This window comes from Pongo pygmaeus, chromosome 5 (genome assembly GCF_028885625.2).
Source record: "Pongo pygmaeus isolate AG05252 chromosome 5, NHGRI_mPonPyg2-v2.0_pri, whole genome shotgun sequence".
Classification (NCBI taxonomy): Eukaryota; Metazoa; Chordata; class Mammalia; order Primates; family Hominidae; genus Pongo; species Pongo pygmaeus.
Window position 1 is genome coordinate 73,041,190 of NC_072378.2, and position 27,808 is coordinate 73,068,997.

A 27,808-nucleotide genomic window follows, 5' to 3' on the forward strand; every position below is an offset into this window, starting at 1 on the left:
TGAGATTTGGGTGGGGACACAGCCAAACCATATCACTATTTATCTGTTGATGGGCATTTAGGTTGATATCATAGCTTGGCTATTGTGAACGATGCTGCAATGAACATGGGAGTGCGGATCTCTCTTTGATACTAATTTCAGTTCTTTTTGATATATACTGAGAAATGTGATTGCTGGATCATACGGTAGTTCTATTTTTAATTTTTTGAGGAGCCTCCGTATTTTCTCTTTTCTTTTGTCTTTCTTTTTTTTTTTTTTGATGTATAGTAGGTTCTTTTTTTTTTATATACTTTTTTTTCCTTTATTATTATTATTATTATACTTTAGACTCTATGGTACATGTGCGCAACGTGCAGGTAAGTTACATATGTATACATGTGCCATGCTGGTGCGCTGCACCCACCAACTCGTCATCTAGCATTAGGTATATCTCCCAATGCTATCCCTCCCCCCTCCCCCCACCCCACAACAGTCCCCGAAGTGTGATGTTCCCCTTCCTGTGTCCATGTGTTCTCATTGTTCAATTCCCACCTATGAGTGAGAATATGCGGTGTTTGGTTTTTTGTTCTTGCGATAGTTTACTGAGAATGATGATTTCCAATTTCATCCATGTCCCTACAAAGGACATGAACTCATCATTTTTTATGGCTGCATAGTATTCCATGGTGTATATGTGCCACATTTTCTTAATCCAGTCTATCATTGTTGGACATTTGGGTTGGTTCCAAGTCTTTGCTATTGTGAATAATGCTGCAATAAACATACATGTGCATGTGTCTTTATAGCAGCATGATTTATAGTCCTTTGGGTATATACCCAGTAATGGGATGGCTGGGTCAAATGGAATTTCTAGTTCTAGATCCCTGAGGAATCGCCACACTGACTTCCACAATGGTTGAACTAGTTTACAGTCCCACCAACAGTGTAAAAGTGTTCCTATTTCTCCACATCCTCTCCAGCACCTGTTGTTTCCTGACTTTTTAATGATTGCCATTCTAACTGGTGTGAGATGGTATCTCATTGTGGTTTTGATTTGCATTTCTCTGATGGCCAGTGATGGTGAGCATTTTTTCATGTGTTTTTTGGCTGCATAAATGTCTTCTTTTGAGAAGTGTCTGTTCATGTCCTTCGCCCACTTTTTGATGGGGTTGTTTGTTTTTTTCTTGTAAATTTGTTGGAGTTCATTGTAGATTCTGGATATTAGCCCTTTGTCAGATGAGTAGGTTGCAAAAATTTTCTCCCATTTTGTAGGTTGCCTGTTCACTCTGATGGTAGTTTCCTTTGCTGTGCAGAAGCTCTTTAGTTTAATTAGATCCCATTTGTCAATTTTGGCTTTTGTTGCCATTGCTTTTGGTGTTTTAGACATGAAGTCCTTGCCCATGCCTATGTCCTGAATGGTAATGCTTAGGTTTTCTTCTAGGTTTTTTATGGTTTTAGATCTAACATTTAAGTCTTTAATCCATCTTGAATTGATTTTTTTTGAGACAGGGTCTTGCTCTGTCACCCAGGCTGGAGTGCAGTGATGCAGTCTTGGCTCATTGCAAGCTTCGCTTCTCAGGCTCAGGTGATCCTCCCACTTCAGTCTCCAAAGTAGCTGAGACTACAGCTGAGTGCCACCACTCCTGGCTAATTTTTGTATTTTTTTGGGGAGATGAGGTTTTGCCATGTTGTTCAGGCTGGTCTCAAAGTCCTGGGCTCAAGTGATTCACCTGCCTCAGCCTCCCAAAGTGCTGGGATTATGAGTGTGAGCCACTGCACCTGGCCAACTTCTGTCTTTTTTTGATGATATCCATTTTAACAGGTATAAGGTGATATCTCTTTGGTATTGATTTGCATTTCCCTGATGATTAGTGATATTGAACATTTTTTCATGTACCTGTTGGCCATTTTATATGTCTTCTTTTGAGAAATGTTTACTCAATTCCTCCCCCTCCCCCTTTTTTTTGGAGACAGGATCTCACTCTGTCACCTGGGCTGGAGTGCAGTGGTACAATCACAGCTCACTGTGACCTCAAACTCCTGGGCTCAAGTGATCCTCTTGCCTCAGCCTCCTGAGTAGCTGGGACCATGCTACCATGTCTGGCTAGTCTTTTTAGTTTTATTTTTTGTACAGACAAAAGTCCTACTATGTTGCCTAGTGGTCTCAAATTCTTGCCTTGCCCATTTTTTTTTCTTTTTTCTTTTTTTTTTTTGAGGTGGAATCTCAAAAGGATGGAGTGTAGTGGCATGATCTTGGCTCACTGCAACCTCCACCTCCTGGGTTCAAGCGATTTTCCTGCTTCAGCCTCCCGAGTAGCTGGGACTACAGGTGCAGCTAATTTTTGTATTTTTTAGTAGAGGTGGGGTTTCACTATGTTGGCCAGGATGGTCTTGATCTCTTGACCTCGTGATCCACCCGCCTCAGCCTCCCAAAGTGCTGGGATTATAGGCATGAGCCACTGTGCCTAGCTTGATTTGTCCATTTCTTTATTGGGTTGTTTTCTTGTTATTGAGTAGTTTGAGTTCCTTACATATTTTGGATATATGTCCGTTACTAACTAGATATATGGTTTGCAAATATTTTCTCCTATTCAATAGGTTGTCTGTTTACTCTGCTGATTTTTTTTTTCCAGAAACTTTTTAGTTTGATGCAATCCCAGTTGTCTATTTTTGCTTTTGTTGCCTGTGCTTTTGGTGTTACATGCAAAAAAACATTGTCTAGATCAATGTTTGTGGATTTTGTATCATTCAACATCACTGAATTTATTAGTTCTAACTTTTTTTTGGTATGGAATCCTTAGGGTTTAAAAAAATTAAAAAATTTTTAAAAAATTGAAATAAAAAATTTATTTCAATAGTTTTTGGGGTACAGGTGGTTTTTGGTCACATGAATAAGTTCTTTAGTGGTGATAATTCTGAGATTTTGTCATCCAAGCAGTGCACACATTGTATCCAATATGTAGTCTTTTATCCCTTACCCTCTGTTGTCCATCCCCTCAAGTCCTCAAAGTCCATTATATCATTCTTATCCCTTTGCATCCTCATAGCTTAGCTTTCACTTGTAAGTGAAAACATACAGTATTTGGTTTTCCATTCCTGAGTTACATCAGGTTTCTGAAAATATATAAGATCATGTCATCTTTGCAAACAGAGACAATTTTACTATTTCCTTTCTGATTTGGATGTCTTTGTATTTCTTTTTCTTTGCTAATTGCTCTGGCTAGGACTTCCAGTACTATATGGAGTGAAGGTGATGAGAGTATGCATTCTTGTCTTATTCCTGATCTTAAAGGATAAGCTTTCAGCTTTTGACCATTTTGCATGATATTAGCTGTGGGCTTTTCTCTCTCTGTGCTATGCTGTGCTGAGTAGTCTTGGGAAAGGGGTAACTTGAGTAATGTGAAACAGTCTTTCCTACCTTCTTCAATGCATCTTTTATTGTTTCTGTGCTCCAACTAGGTGCTGTAATCTCTCACCTGGAGTCCTCAGCACTGGTGAAGGTACTTTTGTGTGTGGATGGCTGTTCAAATTGATGTGTCTCTGAGGGGATGAGCCCTGGAAACTCCTATTCCAGCATCTTGCTGATGTCCTCTCTTTATTTTTCCTTGCAATTTATTTGTTGAAGGAATTGGATTATCCGTTTGATAGTGTTTTGCACAGTCTGAATTTTGCTAATACATCTGTGTGATGTTTAATACGTTCCTTCACATTTCCTTGCAAATTGGCATTTAAATCTACAAATTTAATCAGATTCAGTTTAGAATTTTTGGCAAGACCAATTCTTAGGTGGTGCTTTGTTCTACTGGGCGGCATATAGTATCTCAATATCTCCCTTTGTGATACTAGCAGCCATTTATGATCACTGTTCAGTCTATACAATCCAATGTGGTAGCTATTAGCCACATGTGGCTACTTAAAAATATAAATTAAATTAAATTAAAAATTCAATTTCTCAGTTATATCAGTCCTTTCTCTTTCTTTCTTTCTTTTTTTGAGACAGAGTCTTTCTGTGTTGCCCAGGCTGGAATACAGTGGCACGATCTCGGCTCACTGCAAACTCCGCCTCCTGGGTTCAAGTGATTCTTCTGCCTCAGCCTCCTGAGTAGCTGGGATTACAGGTGCCTGCTGCCATGCCCAGCTAATTTTTGTATTTTTAGTAGAGATGTGGTTTCACCATGTTGGCCAGGCTGGTGTTGAACTCCTGACCTCAGGTGATCCACCCGCCTGGGTCTCCCAAAGTGTTGGGATTATAGACGTGAGCCACTGCACCTGGCCTATCAGTCACATTTCAAATGCTAAAAAAACTCATGTTGGTTATAGCTACTGTATAAGATATAGAACATTTCCATCATCACAGAAAGTTCTGTTGGACAGCATTGGTCTAGATCTATTAATTCACAAAGAGTAGTGATATGGTGCTATTTTTTTTTTTTTTTTTTTTTTTTAATTTATGAAGTATTTATTGATGATTCTTGGGTGTTTCTCGGAGAGGGGGATATGGGAGGGTCATAGGATGATAGTGGAGAGAAGGTCAGGAGATAAACACATGAACAAAGGTCTCTGGTTTTCCTAGGCAGAGGACCCTGCGGCCTTCTGCAGTGTTTGTGCCCCTGGGTACTTGAGATTAGGGAGTGGTGATGACTCTTAAAGAGCATGCTGCCTTCAAGCACCTGTTTTACAAAGCACATCTTGCACCGCCCTTAATCCATTTAACCCTGAGTTGACACAGCACATGTTTCAGAGAGCACGGGGCTGGGGGAAAGGCCGGAGATCAACAGCATCCCAAGGCAGAAGAACTTCCCTAGTCAGAACAAAATGGAGTCTCCTATGCCCACCCCTTTCTACACAGACACAGCAACAATCTGATCTCTCCTTCCTTTCCCCACACTTCCTCCCCTTCTCTTCAACAAAACCGCCATCATCCTCATGGCCCGCTCCCGATGGTCGCTGTCTCTTCGGAGCTGTTGGGTACACCTCCCAGACAGGGCAGCTGGGCAGAGGCGCTCCTCTCCTCCCAGACGGGGCGGCTGGGCAGAGGCGCTCCTCACTTCCCCGACGGAGCCGCCCGGGCAGAGGCGCTCCTCGCTTCCCAGACGGGGCCGCCCGGGCAGAGGCGCTCCTCACTTCCCAGACGGGGCGGCCGGGCAGAGACGCTCCTCACTTCCTCCCAGACGGGGTGGCGGCCAGGCAGAGGCGCTCCTCACCTCCCAGACAGGGTGGCCGGGCAGAGGCGCTCCTCACTTCCCAGACAGGGCGGCCGGGCAGAGGCGCTCCTCACTTCCCAGACTGGGCGGCCGGGCAGAGGCGCTCCTCACGTCCTAGACGGGGTGGCCAGGCAGAGGCGCTCCTCACTTCCCAGACGGTGTGGCGGCTGGGCAGAGGCGCTCCTCACTTCCCAGATGGGGCAGCCAGGCAGAGGCGCTCCTCACTTCCTCCCAGACGGGGTGGCGGCCAGGCAGAGGTGCTCCTCACCTCCCAGACGGGGCGGCCGGGCAGAGGTGCTCCTCACTTCCTCCCAGATGGGGTGGCGGCCGGGCAGAGGCGCTCCTCACCTCCCAGACGGGGCGGCCGGGCAGAGGCGCTCCTCCCTTCCCAGACGGAGTGGCCAGGCAGAGGCCCTCCTCACCTCCCAGAGTGGGCGGCCGGGCAGAGGCGCTCCTCACTTCCCAGAGTGGGCGGCCGGGCAGAGGCGCCCCTCACTTCCCAGAGTGGGCGGCTGGGCAGAGGCGCTCCTCACTTCCCATAGTGGGTGGCAGCCGGGCAGAGGCGCTCCTCACTTCCCAGATGGGGCAGCTGGGCAGAGGTGCTCCTCACTTCCTCCCAGACGGGGCGGCCAGGCAGAGGCGCTCCTCACTTCCCAGATGGGGCAGCCGGGCAGAGGCGCTCCTCACTTCCTCCCAGACGGGGTGGCGGCCAGGCAGAGGCGCTCCTCACTTCCCAGACGGGGCGGCCGGGCAGAGGCGCTCCTCACTTCCTCCCAGATGGGGTGGCGGCCGGGCAGAGGCGCTCCTCACCTCCCAGACGGGGTGGCCGGGCAGAGGCGCTCCTCCCTTCCCAGACGGAGCGGCCAGGCAGAAGCCCTCCTCACCTCCCAGACGGGGCGGCCGGGCAGAGGCGCTCCTCCCTTCCCAGACGGGGCGGCCGGGCAGAGGCACTCCTCACCTCCCAGAGTGGGCGGCCGGGCAGAGGCGCTCCTCACTTCCCAGAGTGGGCGGCTGGGCAGAGGCGCTCCTCACTTCCCATAGTGGGTGGCAGCCGGGCAGAGGCGCTCCTCACTTCCCAGATGGGGCAGCTGGGCAGAGGTGCTCCTCACTTCCTCCCAGACGGGGTGGCGGCCAGGCAGAGGCGCTCCTCACCTCCCAGACGGGGCGGCCGGGCAGAGGCACTCCTCACCTCCCAGACGGGGCAGCTGGGCAGAGGCGCTCCTCACCTCCCAGAAGGGGCGGCTGGGCAGAGGCGCTCCTCACTTCCCATATGGGGTGGCAGCCGGGCAGAGGCGCTCCTCACTTCTCAGACGGGGTGGCGGCCAGGCAGAGGCGCTCCTCACTTCCCAGATGGGGCAACCGGGCAGAGGCACTCCTCACTTCCTCCCAGACGGGGTGGCGGCCAGGCAGAGGCGCTCCTCACCTCCCATACGGGGCGGCCGGGCAGAGGTGCTCCTCATCTCCCAGACGGGGCAGCCGGGCAGAGGCGCTCCTCACTTCCTCCCAGACGGGGTGGCAGCCGGGCAGAGGCGCTCCTCACATCCCAGATGATGGGCGGCCGGGCAGAGGCGCTCCTCACTTCCCAGATAGGGCGGCCGGGCAGAGGGGCTCCTCACATCCCAGACGATGGGTGGCCAGGCAGAGATGCTCCTCACTTCCTAGACGGGGTGGCGGCGGGGCAGAGGCTGTAATCTTAGCACTTTAAGAGGCCAAGGCAGGAGGCTGGTAGGTGGAGGTTGCAGCGAGCCGAGATCACACCACTGCACTCCAGCCTGAGCACCATTGAGCACTGAGTTAGCGAGACTCCGTCTGCAATCCCAGCACCTCGGGAGGCCGAGGCAGGCAGATCACTCGAGGCCAGGAGCTGGAGACCAGCCCGGTCAACACGGCGAAACCCCGTCTCCACCAAAAATACAAAAACCATTCAGGCGTGGCGGCGCGCGCCTGCAATCCCAGGCACTCGGCAGGCCGAGGCAGGAGAGTCACAGGAGCCCGAGGCAGGGAGGTTGCAGCAAGCCGAGATCATGGCAGTACAGTCCAGCTTCGATAATAGTGGGAGACCAAAAAAAGAAGGAGAGGGAGACCGAAGAAAGGGGAGAGGGAGAGGGAGAGGGAGAGGGAGAGGGAGAGCAGGAGTTGATATGGTGCTATTCTAACATAATTTTACATTTATTAGTTGGAAAACTATAGAGAGAAATCCCTCATATCTACTATTTGGTTACCCAGTGATCAGTTCATGTAGGAAAGGCAGGATAAAGGTTAATTTTTTACCTTTAATGAGTTCATATTGCAGCATCCTCCAAAAGTGAATAACTAAAAAAAACCATGCATGATTTTAGACATTGGATACTCCTTCCTCCCTTCAGTCTTTCTTTCCTTCCTCTTTCTTTCTCTTTCTCCTCTCGCTCCTTCCTTCCTTCACATGCATGCTCTCTCTCTCTTCCCTTCTTCCTTTCCCCCTCCCCTCCCGTTCCCTTCCCTCCCCTCCCCTCCCCTCCCCTCTCCTTCCCTCTCCTCCCCTCCCTCCCTTCCTTGATAGGCTAATTGTCCTTCATGGAAACATTGTCTTGATGAACAGAACACAGCTTTTGGCAAATTTTGGTAACTGCCTTTGGTAGATTGAATTATTTGTCCCAATTTTCTCCCATCCATATCCTTTCCCACATAATTAAGTTTGCACTTCCTCTAACCAAAAGGTGGAGTATTCTACCCATCCTTGACTTGGTCCTTGACCATGAAACTTGCTTTGGGCAACAGGATCTTCACAGATGTCAAGTAAACAGGGACCTAAAATGTGCTTGAGCAGTGGGGCTTGTTCTCTTGTGCTTCTACCATGACCACAAGAAGGACGTGCTTTTCCCAGACTACTGTTCCAAGGAAAAGGAGAAACACAAAGTGGGAACTGCCTCAGCTGGCTTGCAAACTTGGGATCTGAAGCAAAAGTTTATTGTTGGTGTGATTTTGAGGTTGTTTCTTTGCTTATTAATAGATTAATAAGTTTACAAATTGTCCCATTAGGTGAGAAACTCCCAACTGGCATTGGTAGATGTCATCTCAGATTAATGTATCTTCCCCAGATAGTACTTTGCTGTTCAAAATATAGTAATTAAAATCATGCACTAGAAGAACACTAGAAACTTTGTAAGAACTCAAATTAATTGTGATTTCTTTTTGTCTGGTAGATTTTTTTTGGAAAATATACCTTTGCTTTTACTGTGATATTTATGATAATATATTAGTATTTTAATTTCTAATTGGCTGTTGTGCAATAAAAAATACACATATTGGTCTCTGCGCCCCAGTCCCTGGCACAGAGTTCTTAAAACTCTTGTAGTTTCCTGAGCAATAGGAGTGCTAGGAGAATCTTTCGTTCTTATGTTTGGTTTCTGCTCTGGTTCTTGAAACAGAGTTCTTAATATTCTGTTAGGGGTGCTAGGAGAATCTTTTGTTCTAATATTTGGTCTCTGCTCTGGTTCCTGATACAGAGCTCCAAAGACATTTGTAATTTCCTGAGTGTTAGCATCTGACACAGGGCTCCTAAATCCCTTGGAATTTTCTGTGCGATGAGAGAGTCTTTTGTACGAATGAGGTAACTCTTAGTAGGCTGCTGGGTAGAGGCTGGTCACCAGAAAGACCAAGCTATGATTAGAAGCCTGGAACTTCTAGTGCACCCTCATCCTCTGGAGAGGGGAGAAGGGCTGGAAATGGCATTAATAATTATTCCTACTTGATGAAGCTTCCATAAAAATTCCTGGATTATAGGGTTCTGAGAGTTTCTTTTCTTTTTTTTTTTTTTTGAGGCAGGGTCTCCTTCTGTCACTCAGGCTGGAGTGCAGCAGTGGGATCAAGCTCACTGCAGCCTCAATCTCCCAGACTCAAGTGATCCTCCTACCTCAGCTTCCTAAGTAGCTGGGACTACAGCCACGCACCACCACATCTGGCTAATTTTTTTGATTTTTAGTAGAGACTAGGTTTTGCTATGTTGCCCAGGCTGGTCTCAAACTCCTGAGCTCAAGCAGTACTCCTGCCTTGGCCTCCCAAAGTGCTGGGATTACAGGCATGAGCCACCAAGCCCAGCTGCTTCTGTTAATTAATTAGTTTGTTTATAAATTATTCCATTGGGTGGCATCTTTCAACTTCCAAACTAGAATTGGCAGAGGTCATTTATTATAGCCTTTATCAATAAACTGGGAAACATAAATAGTTTCCCTGAGTTCTGTGAGCTGCTCTAGCAAATTAACCAAACCCAAGGATGGGATTGTGGGAACCCCAATTTATAGCTGTTGGATCAGAAGCACAGGTCACAACCTGAGTTTGTGACTGGCATCTAAGGTTGGGGGCAGTCTTATGGGAAGGAACCCTCAACCTAGGGGATCTGCTGCTATTTCCAGGTAGTTTGTGTTGGGATTGAATTGACTTAGAGGATGCTCAGCTGAGTCTGCTGTAGAATCTGCCAGAGAATGGATTGCTTGGTCAGCATGGGAGAAGCTTGTCTATGCATTTTGGTGGCCAGTGTGTTATACTGAGTGTATAAAAGTGGGAAAACCACTTTGGTTCAGTTTTTCTTATATCCTTACACTACTTTATAGTCTTAATATGCTTATGACATATTTCTTGATCCAAGAAAACCGTAGACACATTTTTTTTTACTTTATAAGGCTCTTAGTGTCTCAGTCAATGCTTTAATTCTTCATCCCTCTTTGACTTTGTAAATTTTTGTCATCTGTGCTCTTTTCATTTTTAAGTATTAACACCATTTACATTGCTTTGTAAACATTGTGTATTTCACATATTTCATCAAATCTAAGATACACCACTTACTTTAATACCAAGAAAGAAAATATATTGTCGATTATTATTATGACACCATTGATTATAAGATCAGAAATGTTACAAATGTGAAAAACATGTATTTTAGAAATGGTGAAAGTGTAATTAAATCTTCTTTGTCAATTCTTTTATTCTGTTATAAATCAGTAAACCATACTTACATCAACACGACTAATTATTTTTCACTGCAAAGCCAACTAATGAATCATGATATATTCTTTTTTATTCAGTTTGCTTTTCCCTTGAATTTCTAAATTCCCTTCCTTTTTACTGCACTATTTTACTTTATCATAGTCTCAGTTTTCTCGTATTTCATTAGTACATCTATTCTATTAAGATCCCTTTTATTCTCCTTAAGACCTTACCCCGGGAATTTTTCCTATTAGAAGTTCTCTCTTCATTTTTTTCTGGGGTTATATATACATTTCCCTTTTTCTTGGCTTATTTCACTGGGTTGCTAAATATGTCCTCCTAAAGTAACTTCCTAAAAATTTGTGAAAGGCAAAGTTTCTGAGCCATTCCATTTCTGAAAATGTTTTTATTCCTTTTGTTTGTTTTATTATGCAGCTGATGAACATTTTTTTTTGTTTGTTTTTTTGAGACGGAGTTTCGCTCTTGTTGCCCAGGCTGGAGTGCAGTGGCGTGATCTCGGCTCACCGCAACCTCTGCCTCCCAGGTTCAAGCGATTCTCCTGCCTCAGCCTCCTGAGTAGCTGGGATTACAGGCATGTGCCACCACGCCTGGCTAATTTTGTATTTTTAGTAGAGACGGGGTTTCCCCATGTTGGTCAGGCTGGTCTCAAACTCCTGACCTCAGGTGATCTGCCCGCCTCGGCCTCCCAAAGTGCTGGGATTACAGGCGTGAGCCACTGTGCCCGGCTGCAGCTGATGAACATTTTATTTAAAAAAGGTTTGTAAAACATGTAGAAATGCTTATGATGGAATAATTAAATGGGAAAAGTAGGACACAAAGCACAAAGTTGTATTATATTTATAACATAATTACTCTTTAAAAAAGATACCAGCAAATTATGTGGAGAAAGAAAGACAGGAAGGAAATACAACAAAATGAAATAATGCTTGTCTCTGGGTAGTGGTAAGACTGTAGGAGATTTTTTTTTCTTCCTTTTTTTTTTCTCATCATCTTTCTACATTTTGTGTACTGAGCAGCTACTCTACCTGACCTCTCACCCCTTCTCCAGGGGAATAGATAGGGTCACCTTCGTGTTTCTGCCCTGTTCCTCCCCTCTTCCCTTTCAGCCACCCACCTGCTCTCTGCTTTCCTGCTGTTTTCCCCAGCCACCAGAACCCACAGGCAATTAACACTTTCTGGACAAAGAAGGAGCCAAGGTTTTCCCCATCATTTTTCTAAAGGCAAAAGTGCATGGCTAGGGAGGGAGACTAGAAAGGCAACTAACTACTCCCTGCCAGTGCTGGTCTCACCCCTTCCAATGTCCATCTGATTGGGGCCTAGACTCAGGTGGCCCCAGGGAAGCCCCCAGCTGGTGTCATGGACAGAGAAGACTATAAAGGGGGGTGGGATACCCCACACACTTGTATTTTTTACTTTCTGAAGCTTGGTTTAGAGTGCTAGGCAGGTGGGAACACTTGTCCATACTGTTACTAAAGTGCTAGTTCACTTTGTGGGTTCAGGGCCACAATCAGGCCTGTAGCTCCTTTAGTTCTCAGAGGCTCTCTTCCTTCAGTTTTTCTGAATTGTGGGCCAAATGTACATGCAGCTCTGGACAAAGGACACCAGCTTCTCCTGCAGGTTACTCACGACATGGAAGGTGGAGGTGGTAAGATGGACATGGGTTCCACTTCTCAATCAGTTTTTCTTTATTCTTACCCACATTTAGCTTTTCTCCCCTGGCTGACTCATAGTTATGTTATGCTGCACACCACACACAGGGGCAATGGTTTGCACAAACTGCCCTATCAGCTCCCATGATTGCTTAGGGTCTGTCTCACTCATAGTGGTTCTGCCTTTCTCATTGAATTACTCTGTTCTTGCATTGCTATAAAATAACACCTGAGACTGGGTAACTTATAAAGAAAAGAAGTTTAATTGGCTCACAGTTCCACAGGCTATACAGGAAGCATGCAGCATCTGCTTCTAGGGAGGCCTCAGGGAGCTTTTATTCATGGTCTCAACTTTAACATTGCCAAAGTATGGCAGAGGGGGCTGATGTATGGGCTCGTGGCATCTTACATGGCAGGAGAAGGACCAAAAGAGGTGGGGGGAGGTGCCACATACTTTTAAACGACCAGATCTCATGAAGATTCACTATCACAAGAACAGCACCACGGGGGAAATCTGCCCCCCATGATTCAATCACCTCCTACCAGGCCCCACCTCCGATATTGGGGATTTGACATAAGATTTGGGCAGGGACACAGATCCAAACCATATCAATACCCTAAAGACAGCTCAGGAGGGACACAGGAACAGTGTGGGGTTCTTATCCAAGAGACCATTAGGTTTTCATGCAATAAGCATAGATGATATTTTTGGTATCAAAATTCAGAAGTTTTATTCAAAAGAGCTTCTAAGATGCCCCCTCAAAAACTATTTACTAAAATAATATTATTATTGCTTTCTTCTTAAAGGAGATATAATATATATTTATTGTAGGAAACTTGGCATATCCAGGTAATCACCAGGATACTGATAATAACATTTTGGTGAATATCCTTCAAGTCTGTCTTCAATGCATAGATCTGTAATGTCTATGTACACATAAATACACTTTATTTTTTATAAAAATAGAATGAAATTTAAATTCTGTTTTATAAAACAGACTTCCCCTCTGATATGGTTTGGCTGTGTCCTCACCCAAATCTCATCTTGAATTGCAGCTCTCATAATTCCCACGTTATGGGGGGGACTCAGTGGGATGTAATTCAATTTTGGGGGCGGGTCTTTCCCATGCTTTTCTTGTGATAGTGAATACATTTCACGAAATATGATGGTTTTATAAAGGGGAGTTCCCCTACATATGCTCTCTTGCCTGCCACCATGTAAGACTTGACTTTGCTCCACATTCGCCTTCCACCATAATTGTGAGGCCTCTCAGCCATGTGGAACTGTGAATCAATTAAATCTCTTTCCTTTATAAATTACCCAGTCTCAGGTATGTCTTTATTAGCAGGGTGAGAACAGACTAATATACTCTCCTTAATAACATATGAATATTTGTCTCTAGATGATTAAACAAGCTCCAATTAAACAAATAGTTTTTAATTATTTCAGTATTCCATTGCATGGATATACTGTAATTTATTTAATCTTGTTTTTGTCTGTTTTGTGTTGCTATAAGGTAGTACCCAAGGCTGGGTAATTTATTTAAAAAAAAAAAAGGTTTACTTGGCTTACAATTCTGCAGGCTGTTCAAAAAGCATGACATTGGCATTTGCTTGGCTTCTAGTGAGGTCCTCAGGCTCCTTCCACTCATGTGGAAGGGGAAGGGGAGCTAGTGTGCAGGGATCCCATGGTGAGAGAGGAAACAAGAGAAGCAGGAGGTGCCAGGCTCTTTTTAACAACCAATTCTTGTGGGAACTGAGTACTCACCCACCCCCCGACCCCCAGGGAGGACATTCATCTATTCATGATGATCCACCCACAGGACCCAAACACCTCACATTGTGCTCTACTTCCAACACTGGGGATCAAATTTCAGCATGAGCTTTGGGCGACAAACATCCAAATGATAGCAAACCCAATATCTTATTGTTACATGTTCAGACCATTTTCAGTTTTTCTTTTGAGACAGAGTCTTGCTTTGTCACCCAGACTGGAGTGCAGTGGCATGATCTTGGCTCACTGCAGCCTCCACCTCCTGGGTTCAAGTGATTGTCATGCCACAGCCTCCTGAGTAGCTTTTATTACAGGTATGTGCCACCATGCTGGGCTAATTTTTGTATTTTTAGTAGAGACAGGGTTTCACCATTTTGGCCAGGCTGGTCTTGAACTCCTGACCTCAAGTGATTTGCCTTCCTCAGCCTCCCAAAATGTTGGGATTACAGGCGTAAGCCACCATGCCCGGCCCATTTTCAGTGTTTCTTTTTTCTTTTCTTTTCTTTTTTTTTTTTTTTTTTGAGACAGAGTTTTGCTCTTGTTGCCCAGGCTGGAGAGCAATTCTGCGATCTCGGCTCACTGCAACCTCCAAGGCCCAGGTTCAAGCAATTCTCTTGCCTCAGTCTCCTCAGTAGCTCGGATTACAGGCATGCGCCACCATCCACACTTGGCTAATTTTGTATTTTTAGTACAGATGGGGTTTCACAATGTTGGTCAGGTTGGTCTCAAACTTGTGACTTTAGGTAATCCACCCGCCTTGGTCTCCCAAAGTACTGGGATTACAGGTGTGAACCACCACGCCTGTCCTCATTTTCAGTTTTTCTTAATAAAAAATCCCACTTCTGAGATGAACACTTTTCATTAATCCTTTTAACAAATTTTTATTGAATAGCTACTCTGTGCCAGGCATGTAATAGTCTCATCTCTATGCAAATCCATATGCCTAAATTTTTGCATGACTACGCCTTTCGACAAGTGTGTGTTGTGGCAAGGAGGGCATAAACAGGAAGGTGGCATCACTTTAAAATCCACACAGATTTATACAATGTGGTTCTAAGGCTTTCTGTAAGTCTTCTTGGGAGGCAACATTATCATCTAATCTTTTGCAGTCCCTCTTATGTTTGCCTACCTCTAGAATGAACCTGAATTTATTAATCCACCTTTACGAACTGAAAGATTGAGAAGAATTTTCTGTGTTCCTAATTGCCTTTGCTCATCAAAGTGCCCCCAAATTGCCCCCACTTGTAGAGTCTCCGTGGCCTACTGTCTGCTAAAGTAAAGCAGAATCCCAGTCCTCATTCCAGACCTGCCAAGTCAGAGTCTGTTTTCATGTGATTCTCATACACATTGGCATGTGAGAAGCACTGAGTTAGACCTTGGTGCTCGGCCCACCCTTGACCGTGGTCCTCCTCTCTGAACAACAGAGGTGAGGAGACCAGTAGTAACAGCTGTGTCAGGAACAGGTCAGCACCCAGGGATTCACACAGACACTTTTGACCATTCCTAAGTCCTGCCTGCACAGGAAGTTGGCCACTAAAGATAGGCTGCCTGAAGGAAAGGACATAAGGACCTTTGCAAGCTGTTCAGCAGGGAGAAAAAGGGTGGAACAGGAAAGGGAGGAAAGCAAGTTTCTGGATTCCCCAAACCACAGTTTGTCTAGGTGCTACTTTCTCACTTTTCCTTATTTAGCACATAGCTTTGTCATGAGACATCTTTTTGCTGACCTCTTTTCCGTTTGCATTTTGTCCCATATTAGAATGCTACCATCTAAAACCGCTCCATGAATTAGAAAGTTTAAATTGTCAGGGACTGAATGTGTCTGTTTTCCAACAGTTTCTGGCAGTTCCCTGCTTTTATGGTGTAGTCATGGTGAAATCTGAGTCATCTGAAGATGGTGGCAGTGCCAAAGAGCAGGAGAGAGGAGCTGCAAACAAGCCAGAAAGAGTTGGGCATCAGTAACTCCTGGGCACCACCGGCCACTGGCCTTCATTCAGACAGGAGAGCCACCCCAACCCTAATTGTGTTCAGACAGATTGCTCCAAGCTTTACAGTTCTACCGAATTCTTTCTGTAGCAAAAATATAAAGGCATCTTCTTAGGTAATATTTTTTCAGGGTTCCAAGTAGCAACACCTAACGTCTGCAGTGCCAGTTCTCTTCTTTTTTTTTTTTTAAGGTGAGAAATCATAACATTTTCCTGGAAAGGAAAGCAGTAGACCTCATTTTTTGTTTTAAGGAAAAATAGTTTTTCTCTGTTTCCATTCATATACATTAAATAACTACCCAGGAAATACGCCCCGGCTTGGCGCGCGTGTGCGTGCGTGCATGCGTGTGTGTGTGCCGTTTCTCTAAAATTCTGACTCATAGTCTGGAGGACAATGATTGACTTTTTTCCACTTCACATAGCTGCTATGAATTTCTCCTCACAAGGATGGTCCTGTTTACTCACCCTGGGCATCGTTGGTAGAGCGCTAGTGTAAACAGCCTGAGGAACCCGGTGGGCCGGGGAAGTGGGCGCGCTCTGTTCTCCGCGGCCAGCCGGGACGCCGGGCCAGGTGGGGCCGCCTGCGTTTAGCAACTGCTTTCTCACCCCCTGGATTTGCGATGTTTGCCACAGCAGCGAGAAGCGCCATTGTAATAGGGATGGGAGGGGTGGAGCCTCCAAGTCCTGTCTCAATTTAGATCTCTCACTCTGCTGTTAGGCGCGCCCATTTCAGATTACTAAACTCGAATTAAGAGGGAAAAAAAAATCAGGGAGGAGGTGGCAAGCCACACCCCACGGTGCCCGCGAATTTCCCCGGCAGCGGACTGTAGACCAGGCAGACGCCGTCGAGATGCAGGGCCCGCCGCTCCTGACCGCCGCCCACCTCCTCTGCGTGTGCACCGCCGCGCTGGCCGTGGCCCCCGGGTAGGAACGTGGACGCGCGAGGGGCGCGCGGGCACGCGGGCCTGGGCCGCTTTGTGGCTCTGGGCCAGGGCTTCGGGGAGGTGGCGGCTGCTGTGCCGCAGCGGGTGGGAAACGCCCGCGCGGCTGCAGTCCCCAGCCTGGTACTGGCCTGGAGGTTTGACTATATGTAGCTTCAGCGTGGCTTTCCATGGGACGGTTACTTTCTCCACTCATGAAGTTGTTTAAGCGTCTCCCTGGCCATAGCAACTTTCTGAAGAGAGTCATTTTATTTTTAGTCCACATTGCCTCTGCCTTTTGCTTCTCAATTTTTTGCTCCCAGATTGCGATTCTTCTCTCAAAGACATGATATATTTTTTCTAACCAAGATGTCTCAACCTTAGCATTGCCAAAGTGTGGTGGAGGGGACTGATGTATGGGTTCAGGGGCAGACATTATAGGAAGAAAAAACAGCACCCAATAATGGCAAGCCCCATTCATTCCTAAAGATTTCTGTAGTTGAGCCCTAACCCCTAGTTATAGCAGAGAAAGTGCTGCTTTAGTGACTTCTTTTATGATCCGCTATACCTGGAATTTTTGGCAGTTGTAGTTTATTTTCAAATGGTATATTTCAATCAATGGTATTAGTTAAATAATTTTTTACCCTCGTTGGGCAGCTACTCAAGCATAAAGGTTTGAATAAGAAACAGGCAAAATCTTAGTTAAAAAACACAACAGCAACAAGAAAATAATGACGCTGGGATAAGGTCCTCTGTAAAGGAGAAGCTTAGAGACTTGCTTTGCCAATAACTCCAGTATGCCCCGGTGCAAGCCATTTACATCATGGTTCCTTCTGTGCTGTTCATGGTTTATAAAATGGAAATAATAACACAGGCCTTCCTCTAGTAGTGATGCATGAATTACTGCATTAAAATTGATTTATGGGAATTGTTGTTTCAGTAGCATTTCAATTCAGTTGCTAAATAGAGCAGTGGGCAATGTTAACGGAAACAACTGGAATTGGCACAGTATGGAGTGCCTATCGCACTAGGAAATCTGAGGGTCACAAAGGAAAGGAGATGTGAGGATAAGAAACTTTGTTTTTCCCTTGTTGGGAACTCTTTAGGCCTCGGTTTCTGGTGACAGCTCCAGGGATCATCAGGCCCGGAGGAAATGTGACTATTGGGGTGGAGCTTCTGGAACACTGCCCCTCACAGGTGACTGTGAAGGCGGAGCTGCTCAAGACAGTATCAAACCTCACTGTCTCTGTCCTGGAAGCAGAAGGAGTCTTTGAAAAAGGTAAGATAAACAGCATAAAGTCTTACCCTTCTGCAGTAATAATTGGAATATGTTAATAAGGTCATGTGTTAGGTAATATAGCAGAGAAACCCCAAATTTGCAGTATGTTACCTAATATACTTTTAATTCTCACTCATGTAAAGTCCTAGATGGTGTTCCTGGGTGCTCTTCCAAGCGCAGATTCAGAGACCCAGGTTCATTCCATTTTGTGGCTCCATTATCATCACATGTCTCCCAAGACTGCCGGCGAAGAGCATGGAGTTTCTTCATGGGAGAAGGGGAAGAGCATGGGAAGCGCATGTGGGAGGTTTTCATGGGATAGGCCTAGAAATAGCTCACATCACTACTGCTCATATTCACAGGCAAAGGAAGCTGGGAAGTGTAGGCCGATGTGTGCCCCAGAAGAGGAAATGGGCTAGTCTCTAACACAAAACCATATTTATTGAGTGCAAAGTATTTTACAGAATAGGCCTGTAGGAAGGAAAGGAAAAGCTATACAATAGTTAAAATCCAGTTTTATGGAATATTTCTTAAGTTTTAAAGTAACAAGAGAAAAAAGAAAATAGTGTGAAAGTGGGAGACATTTGTAGCAGAACCAGGTTTGGTTCTTGTTTCAAGTTTGGGTTCTGACATGGCCCAAGGTTAAATTGGGCCAGTGAATGTCTTCTTTTTCAGTACTAAGGGAAAAATAATTTTGGGAGGAAGAGGTAAATACTTAAATGCTTAAAACATTTTTCATTAAAATGAACTTTTATTGCATTTTTTTCTTTTTTTAGATTATTATAATTATTTTTAGAGACAAGCTCTCACCATGTTGCCCAGGCTGGTCTCGAACTCCTAAGTTCAAGTGATCCACCCACCTTGGCCTCTCAAAGTGCTGGGATTACAGTCATAAGCTACTGCTCCTGGCCGAGACATACATTTTTATAATGTTAAGAGTTATTTAAAAAAAAACATTTAAGGCACGTAATGAAGGGTGGATGGTATTCATTACGTAAGTGTTTATTCTCTACAAGCGTAGGGAAATGAACACCATCATGAAATGACATAAAAGTAAAAGTTTATCTGCATCTGTAGTTCTTTCCCCACTGGAAGTTCACGGGGTAGGTATATTTGGAATAGGAGTCAGGAAGAGATGGTGCGTGTAGGGGCAAGTCACTTTTGTCCCTCATAGAAGCAATGTCAGGGAAGTGGGAGGTCTTATTTCCCTGGAGGGGAAGTATAGGTTCGCCCTTAAGATCTGAGTTGGAATCCTGGTACTACTTTGCTACTAGTTGTATGATCTTAGGTAGGTTACTTAACTGCTTTGAGCCACAGTTTCCTCGTCTATAAAATGGAAATAATGAAACTGATCTCCCAGGGCAGTTATAAAGTTAAAATCTGTATATAGTACCTCTTAGGCATGCAATAAACAACAATTGCTAATATTATTAGTGTAATAATACTGCAGAAGAGGATGCAGAAAGCCCATTTCCTTTTTACATGGGGGCAGACTTCAACTTTCGTTATTGGACTATCATTTCTGAAAATGAATGACTCCTGATCTTATGATAGTCGCTAAAGAAAATATTGAAATATTAAATCACAGGACATAATACTTAAGGTAGTTCCACATTCATTATTTATTCATTAAGAATTTATGAGTGAGAAGAGGGAGGGTATTAAAAAACCACCTATTGGGTACCACACTTATCACCTGGATGATGAAATAAGGTGTACACTAAAGCCCTATGACAGGCAATTTACCTAAATAACAAACCTGCACATGTATCCCTGAAACTAAAATAAAAGTTAAAAAAAAAAGAATTTATAATATTGGCTCCACTAGTGTGGCAGTTTTCCTGCAATGCAGAGATCCAGAATATATATGGATGTTTTTGATAAATATTTGAGATTTGCTTGGACATTTACATACTCTAATTCTAGAATTTCACCTGTTAGGTCTTTTCTGTGATCTCTGTTATCAGTCTCTCTCTTTTTTGCAACAAATAGTACCTGCATTGGGGTGCATGTTGTTGTGGCTTGGTTTTCAGCTTTATTCTTAGATCTTCTTTTGGAAGAAGGGCTCCTTATATGCCCATGGGAAAGTTCAAGTACTCAAGACTGGGTTGGGCAAAGCTGTCCTGGGAGCAGAATGGATCTGTGGGAAGGAAAGAGGGAAAATGCTGCTTCTTTCGTGGGCTGTTTTTGACTCTATTGACATAGAGTTTCATTGAAAATGCCATTGCTAGGAGCACTCTCCTCTTTCAAAGGAGAATGTTACTGTATTATCAGAGGCTGGGAGTTATTGTTCTCAGAGCAGATGCTTCCTGTAATGTGAGGACTTGAGGATCAAGACACTTCTCCCTGCTTGTCTTCACATCCTTTGCTTTATCTGGCTTCTCCAGTTGTAACAATATGTAGATAAACCAGGACTTCTAAATCAGGGGTCTGGATCTTCAAGTATCTGGATGTGGATTCATGTTTTGTTTTTTCTCCATCACATAAACACCAACAAATAAATACCTTTTATTTTTAACGGACAGGGTCACACTCTGTTGCCCAGGCCAGAGTGCAGTGGTGAAATCATAGTTCACTGCAACTTGGAATTCTTGGGCTCAAGTGATCCTGCTGTCTCAGCCTCCTGAATAGCTGGGACTACAGGCAAGTGCCAGCATGCTAGGTTTAAATTTTTTTTTTTTTTTTTTTTGTAGAGATGGGGTCTTGCTATGTTGCCCAGACTGGTCTTGAACTCCTGGGCTCAAGCGATCTTCCTGCCTCAGCCTCCCGAAGTGCTGGGAGTACGGGTATGAGCCTGATTGTTTCATTTTCCTATGAGCCACCCCCCGCCCACCAACAGAAGGTTGGTTTTAATAAAGATTTATCTTCTAGTAGAGTTGGGTAAGGCAGTGGACTGTTTCTTAGTAGCTTATCTCCAGCAGTTCTGGATTTCTTAGAAATCCTCAGGGTAGGGAGGTGTTTTACCCAAACCACAATAGATTTCTGGCTCAATTTGTGTTGGAAATAGTAATAACTAAATTGTTCAAATGGAGAAATGTATTTAATAAAGGTGAAAAAGTATGGCATTTCTTCAGGGAAGAGTTCATTTGTTTGTTTGACAGATATGGGGGAGATTTTATTTACATTTCCACTTTTATGGCCAGGAGTGTAGGTTATATTACTGTTATTCATTTAAAAATACATTAATTCTACATTTATTGGGGATCGATTATAGTTTTTTTTTTTTTTTTTTGAGACAGAGTCTCGCTCTGTCGCCCAGGCTGGAGTGCAGTGGTGCGATCTCGGCTCACTGCAACCTCCGCCTCCCTGATTCAAGCGATTCTCCTGCCTCAGCCTCCCGAGTAACTGGGTCTACAGGCGTGTGCCACCATGCCTGGCTAATTTTTTGTATTTTTAGTAGAGACGAGGTTTCACCATGTTAGTCAGGTTGGTCTTGAACTCCTGACCTCGTGACCTGCCTGCCTTGGCCTCCCAAAGTGCTAGGATTACAGGCGTGAGCCACCACGCCCGGCGATTATGGGCTTTTTTTTTTTTTGGTGAATAATAGACCTTTAGAAAAAGTATTTCTGCTACACTTTGCAGAGTTCTGGGAAGGTGTATCAATGCCTTTCTTGTAGTGAGATTCAAAAGATTGCTTGTCACTGTTACCACTGCCACTGCCTCTACCACTATCAGCATCATTGCCATCATCTCCATAGTGATTAGAACTATGTTCCTAATCTTATCTTCCTTTGCATAAAGAGCTAGTTAAATAAACATAATTGACAAAATGTAGTAAAAGTTCAGCAGGTAATAATTACCAGAGGAGAGAAGATGGCGCAGCTATGGGCATTTAAAATCAAGTCAGACTGTTGTATTGGGTGGAGAGTGAGTCTGTCCCTTTGTCTCTTCCCATATTGTTTTTTTTTCTCTTTCCTTACTGTGAAAGGAGTTCCATGCCAAATCAAGAAAAAAGGAACTAAGAACATTTTGAGAACTGTCCTCTCATCTGTTAAGGCATATAAAATAATTTAATTTTCATGATGTCCTTGAAACCATAATTTCTGTTTTATTTTCCCTTCTCTTGCTACAATTTGACATTTTCATTTGTAAACTTTCAGTAGTTTTCGTGATCTACTTCAGGAAATAAAGTCACTGAACAAGAGTCACTTCAAGTAATAAAGAATATAGCCTTTCTCCCTCATTAATGAATTCATCATCATTAGTTTCATGTAAACCTGATTTAAGAAAAAATGCTAGAGGCTGGGTGCAGTGGCTCACAACAGTAATCCCAGAGCTTGGGAGGCTGAGGTGGGAGGATTGCTTCAGCCCAGGAGTTTGAGACCAGCCTGGACAACACAGTGAGATTCTATCTCAAAAACAAAAACAAAAGAACCCTCAAAACCCAAAACTCCCAAAAACCTAAACTGAAAATGCCTACTGAAATTTTGGGGACTCTGCATGGGCATCTCCAGGTGAGTGCCTGCTGGTTTGGGGGCACCATTTTTTAAAGGCTGCCAAGCCTACTTCCATCTTCCCATTGAGTTATTGGGGTGGGATGTGCTCTATAAATGTGTCTGTAACTCGCTTTTTCTTTTTGCCCTAAAATCCTGGAGAGTTAATGGAGTGTTAACCTTCTTTTTTTAAAGATTTTTTAAAAAATCTGTTTTTTCCTTTGTTGTCTTTCTCACATTGACTATGGTATATTTTATTTTCCATCTTGGCTCAGTAAGGGTGGGAAATTTTTAAAAATTGAGATATTAGCTGAAAAACTTAAAAAATCATCCAATTTGGTTTGGATGGTTTTCTGGTGGAAACAAAGCTCCTGAACATGCATTTCATGCCTCGTAGATAAAAATCAGTCCCATGGTCTTTAAGAAAGTAGATTAATTAGTGTAGTGTGTGGGCAGATCTCCCAGAGCAGGTTTTCACAGGCAGCTTTGCCAACATAACTCAGTCTGAACCTGCAGTTATGTTAGAATTTTTTTTAAAGGGTGTAGGCTTTTCATTCACACATCGTCTTTGTTCTTGTGTGTGATGTATATTAACAGGTAGGTGGTACCTGAGAATAGAGGACCGCAGCGTAATCATGATGTGCCTGGGCTCTGGAGCCTGGCTACCTGGGCACAGGTGCTGGCCATTCCACTTAATGGTTGTGTGGCTGTGGGCAGTCATGATCTCACCAGGCTTCAGTTTCATCATCTGAAAAATAGTGGTTTCTGCCTTATACAATTATATGGATATTGTGAGGATTAAATGAGGTAACATATTCAAGGCACTTAACACAAAGGAATTATTCAAGAAAATGGTAGCTATTTTTACTAGAAGAGAGTAGCAACAGTTTATGTCAAAGGCAATTATTAATCACCTATTGTGATGATCTTGAACCAGGAACTCTATAAAAGACACATCCCTAGGAGGGGATTGGAAGGGATTTAACATATTAAATATCCAGTTTCCTCATAGTGCCAAGGACTTTATGCACAGTATTTAATTTTAACAACCTGATGAAGTAGATACTCTTGTCTTCATTTTGGAGGTGAGGAAATTGAGGCAAAGAGAGAACAATTAGTTTTTCTGAGTTAACCCAGTTGGTAAATGGTGAAGCCTGAATTTGAAGTTAGTTGTATCTGAGGTCCAGAGACCATAAAGTTTTCTATTGCTGGGAAGAGAGTGAAGTATTTTTATTTCCTTGATTTTGGGATATTGATGCAATGTTGCAGTCATCTTCCACTAAAATCATTTTCACATTTGCTTGCAGTAGATAGACTTGGATCTAATGAAATCTAATTTGAATCGAAAGAATTACAAGATGAAATGCCAGCTCTCCTCTTAATTTACTTTCAGCCTCATAGAGTTTTGGAGCTGGAGGGGACCTCAAAGATAAGCCAATTCAATAGCCTAATATATGGCTGAGGAGACTGAGGTGAGGCATGGGATCTGGGGATTTTCCCAAGGTCAAATCATTTGTTGGTGGCAGAGCTGGAAACAGTTTGCAGTTTCCCAAATTTGCAGTCCAGTGCTATTTCCATTATACTCTACAAAACTTTCCTAACATATGGAGAGCTGAGCTTAAGACCTAAGATATATTTACAAATGCTGATTCTTCTGATATGGAAGAAAATAAGGCTAAGGAGTTTAAAAATGCTTACTTGCATATTGTGAAAGTTTCTTATTTTAGCTCAAGGTGGAGTTGCTCTTTATGCACTAATGGTTCTGTGTAAGGGGTGGGGGCTGGGTTAGAAGCTTCGTAGACCTTTTAAAAGCTAAATTCTGTTGCTGTGTTTCTCAAAGTACAAATTGTATTTATTAAAAAGGCTGATTCATGGCCTCCCTCAAGACATGGGTAAGAATCAAGAATCTTGGCTGGGTGTGGTGGCTCACGCCTATAATCCCAGCACTTTGGGAAGCCAAGGTAGGTGGATCACTTGAGGCCAGAAGTTCGAGACCAGCCTGGCCAACATGGTGAAACCCCATCTCTACCAAAAACACAAAAATTAGCCAGGCGTAGTCGTGGGCACCTATAGTCCCAGCTACTTGGGAGGCTGAGGCAGGAGAATCGCTTGAACCCAGGAGGCAGAGGCTGCAGTGAGCAGAGATCATACCAGTGCACTCTAGCCTGGGCGACAGAACAAGACTCTATCTCAAAAAAAAAAAAAAAAAGAGAATCTAACCTTTATGTTCCACCATCACCACAGGTGATTCTTAGTCACATTAGAATGAGAACAACTGCCCTTTGGTATCTCACAAATTGTACTCGACCAAATACTGGAAAGCTCGAGGGTGAGTAGCATGCCCCTGCAAGCCTGTGATGATTCATGGCAGCGGAGGGAAGGCTCCTCATGGACTTTCATGTTTGCTTTTAAGCAGCCCTCAATCCTAAGCGCTGGTGTTCGTTTTCAGCCGCAGAGAAACACGACTTGGGGTTTGATTGTGAATCAACGATTGGGTGAAGTTAAAAGTGAACACACTGATTCTTTAAACTCCAAGTTAAACATGTGCTGCTCCTCTTCTAGCACTGAATGAGTCACTGTCCTAGTGACTCACTGAAGGATTGTGGTGGAAATAGAAAACAGATCCCATAAGAATTTGGGCTGGGTTACTGTTGATCCTTTATGTCCTGTGAAGAGGGCTTTATAATGCTGAAACTAGTTGTTTCTACACAGACATTTCTTCTCATTAATGTATTATTTATTGATTATTTGCCGTATGTGAAACATGAATGAATGGGGAGTGGGGAATAAGAGAAAGGAAGGCACTGGAGGAGATTCAGAGGTCCCAGAAGGATAATATAATATTAAAAGTGCAGAAGGCTGGAGGAGTTTTTATTTTTTGTATAAAAAATACAATGTGGTTTGTAAATAGTGCTTCTTGTATGTGAGCCTGTGCCTGGTACTATTATCTTTTACTTCCAGAGCTATATAGATGTCCATTCATAAATGTCCCACCTCTGCTGACATATTTGGCATTTGGAGGGAACAGTTACTTCATGTACTAGAGACGGGAAGGGTGTGCCGGAAGAAAGAGCTGCTGGCTGGGTGTGGCAGTTATGAAAAGGAGATAGGGGCTTGTATATATATTTTCTGAAAAGATGTTTCATTCTGCTTTGGATATAAGTTTGGGGAGACATCCAGGTGGAGATGTCCAGCAGATAGTTTTGAAATTGCAGCTGGGGAGAGAGATTTAGGCATTATTTTCATAGAGGCAGACAATATTTTGAAGTCCTGGAAATACATAAGATGCACGAGAGTGACAGAGCTCATGGAAAGAACAAGACTTTTGAGAGAAGCTTGGAAAGAGGAAAATAAGTTAATGAAGGGGAAAAGACCAGACACAGTGGCTCATGCCTGTAATCCCAGCAACTTGGGAGGCTGAGGTGAGCAGATCGCTTGAGCTCAAGAGTTTGAGATCAGCCTGGACAACATATTGGAACCTCATCTCTACTAAAAATAAAGCAAAATTAGCTGGACATGGTGGCATGTGCTTGTAGTCCCAGCTACTCAGGAGGCTGAGGCGGGAGGATTTCTTGAGCTACAGTTATAGTGCCGCTGTACTCTAGCCTGGGTAACAAAGCATGGCCCTGTCTCAAGGAAAAAAAAAAAAAAAAAGAAAAGAAAAGAATAGAGTAGACAACAAGCAGTCAGAGAAGGGTAGATTGAAAATGTCTCAGAAGCCAAAGGAAGAAGAAGTTCCAAGAAGGAAGGTTTAATAGTATCAATTCTCTCAGGTCAGAGAAGAGAAGATGAGGACAGAGGAAAGAACATTGGTGACCCTTAAGTAAATGGCTTTAAGTTGAATGTTGGGAGCAAAAGCAAATTTGAGGGAATAAATGGATGGTGAAAAATATAATCAAAATTTATTCTTTCCAGAAGTTTGGTAGTTGAAAGGAGAGAGGTAGATGGTCTCTCAAAAGGCACATTAGAAAGGTGAAAGTGGTTAAGGCAAAGGAGAGGGTGGATAATTCCTGGGTTAGAAGTGGTGAGATCAGTATTGGGGCAGAGGCAAGTGGATTATCCTTTAAAAACCCTCATACTTTGTTCTTTGAAGAAAGAAAGAAGTAGAAGAGAATCAGTAAGGAAAGAAATATTTTGAGGTATGAAATTGAGATGATGAATAAAATTGAAATACAGTTTTAGGAAAACATATCTACCGACTTGTAAATTGCACAGATCTGGCCACCACTTTATAGGAAATAGGGGTAAAAGTTAAAAGTAGTGGCAGACTGCAAAGAGAAACACAGGATTGGAGATCTTCCCTGGTGGTGCCCTAAAGTGGGTCATGCTGGCTTGTAGGAAATTAGAATACAGGGGCAGGAAGTCATATTTGTATTTGGGAGAGCTAACACAGGGAGGAGAGAGAAGAGGAAAGGGCTGTTTACGATGAAGATATGCCTCAGTTGAAGCTCGAGAGGACTTGGTGGAGTTACTTTATTACTTCCATGGTAGTCAGTGAATTTGTAATTCACCATCTCTTGGTGTGGGCCACGATGACCAGCATACGAAAGGTGCAATGATAAAACTTGTCTAGGAGGATTAAAGTGGATCTTGGTCTTGCTCTCTCTCTTCCACTCTTCACTTACCTTGGAGAATTCTATGAGGTGACTTTCTTCTGTTGCAAGGCTCAGGGTGAAATTGGTCAAAGATTTGGTGGAGGGGGTAGCAGTAGGTAGGTAGATGACAGACCTATAGGTTGTTAGTTCTGAAGAAACGATTCATAAAATAAAATCCGAAAACCAGACTGGTAAAGAGCTTGGAAATAAATGAAGAGGAAAATTTTTAAAGAACACCTAGTAGCTCCCTTTTGGCAGGGCTGTGTTAGGAATTGACATTTATGAAAATATAGCTGGCAGAAATGACTTAGTATTACAAACTTAAGTTTCACTGCAATATATGTTAAAGCTCCTCAGGAATATAGATAAGACAGGGAATTTATTATTCTGAGCAATTCAAATTTATTCAGCACAATTGCATATGGCACAATGCTGGGTGACATAAATATTTGGTGACCACATGAGGTTCCTGTGCCTGTGCTCTTTGCAGGGAAGCAGAGTAGGCTTCATTTGATGTGTCAGCCCAAGTTGATTGTAGAGGCTGGTTCGGGTGCCGTGTTGACAGTTTCAAAGTCAAGCCTGGGTTTACTGGACTAGAGAACTGGATGAATTAGCTGTGTCTGCCGTGGCCATGGGAGTTGGGGAGTGTGATATGAATGCTGTGAAGGATTTTATAGTCCATCCATATACTTTATTTATGGATCAGTTGAAGAGGAATGGTCTAAGAGGAATGGTTATCTACGTAGCTACATAGGGGCTTGAGGTAGTAACAACATGGATAAGAGAGAAAAGATGAAAGAGTGGGTGTATCCAAATAGTAAATGAGAGTGCAGTAAGCTACAGAGGAGGGACAAGGAGGGAAGGGATATGAGGTTATGTTTGCACTACTGTTTTGGAAGGAATAGCTGGGTCTGTCCTGCACTGTTTGGGAGGCACAGTGGGTTAGAATGGGCGCTCAGTGAAGCACACTGAAATTGAACCCTAGCATCACCTAATAATAGTACCCACCT

General features: G+C 43.8%; 1 protein-coding gene and 1 long non-coding RNA gene across 7 annotated transcripts in view; one reads left to right on the forward strand and one right to left on the reverse strand.

Annotated features, from left to right (window-relative positions):
• Window positions 1-10,548: 10,548 nt before the first annotated feature.
• On the reverse strand, window positions 10,549-16,503 carry LOC134739733 (uncharacterized). Its single transcript, XR_010126731.1, has 2 exons — window positions 16,037-16,503; window positions 10,549-15,784 (listed from the first exon to the last, which is right to left on the reverse strand). It is a non-coding gene; the product is annotated as an uncharacterized LOC134739733 (long non-coding RNA).
• Window positions 16,010-27,808, forward strand: part of CD109 (CD109 molecule) — a 395,831-nt gene continuing 384,032 nt past the window's right edge. For 5 of the 6 annotated variants that reach the window (XM_063666326.1, XM_063666327.1, XM_054491378.2 and 2 more), the window contains exons 1-2: window positions 16,040-16,495; window positions 17,598-17,770. In XM_063666326.1, coding sequence (XP_063522396.1) covers window positions 16,422-16,495; window positions 17,598-17,770 — 247 coding nt within the window. In that variant the 5' untranslated portion in view covers window positions 16,040-16,421. Of the gene's footprint in view, window positions 16,496-17,597; window positions 17,771-27,808 lie in introns of all 6 variants that reach the window. The other variant, XM_063666328.1, reaches the window with a different exon arrangement.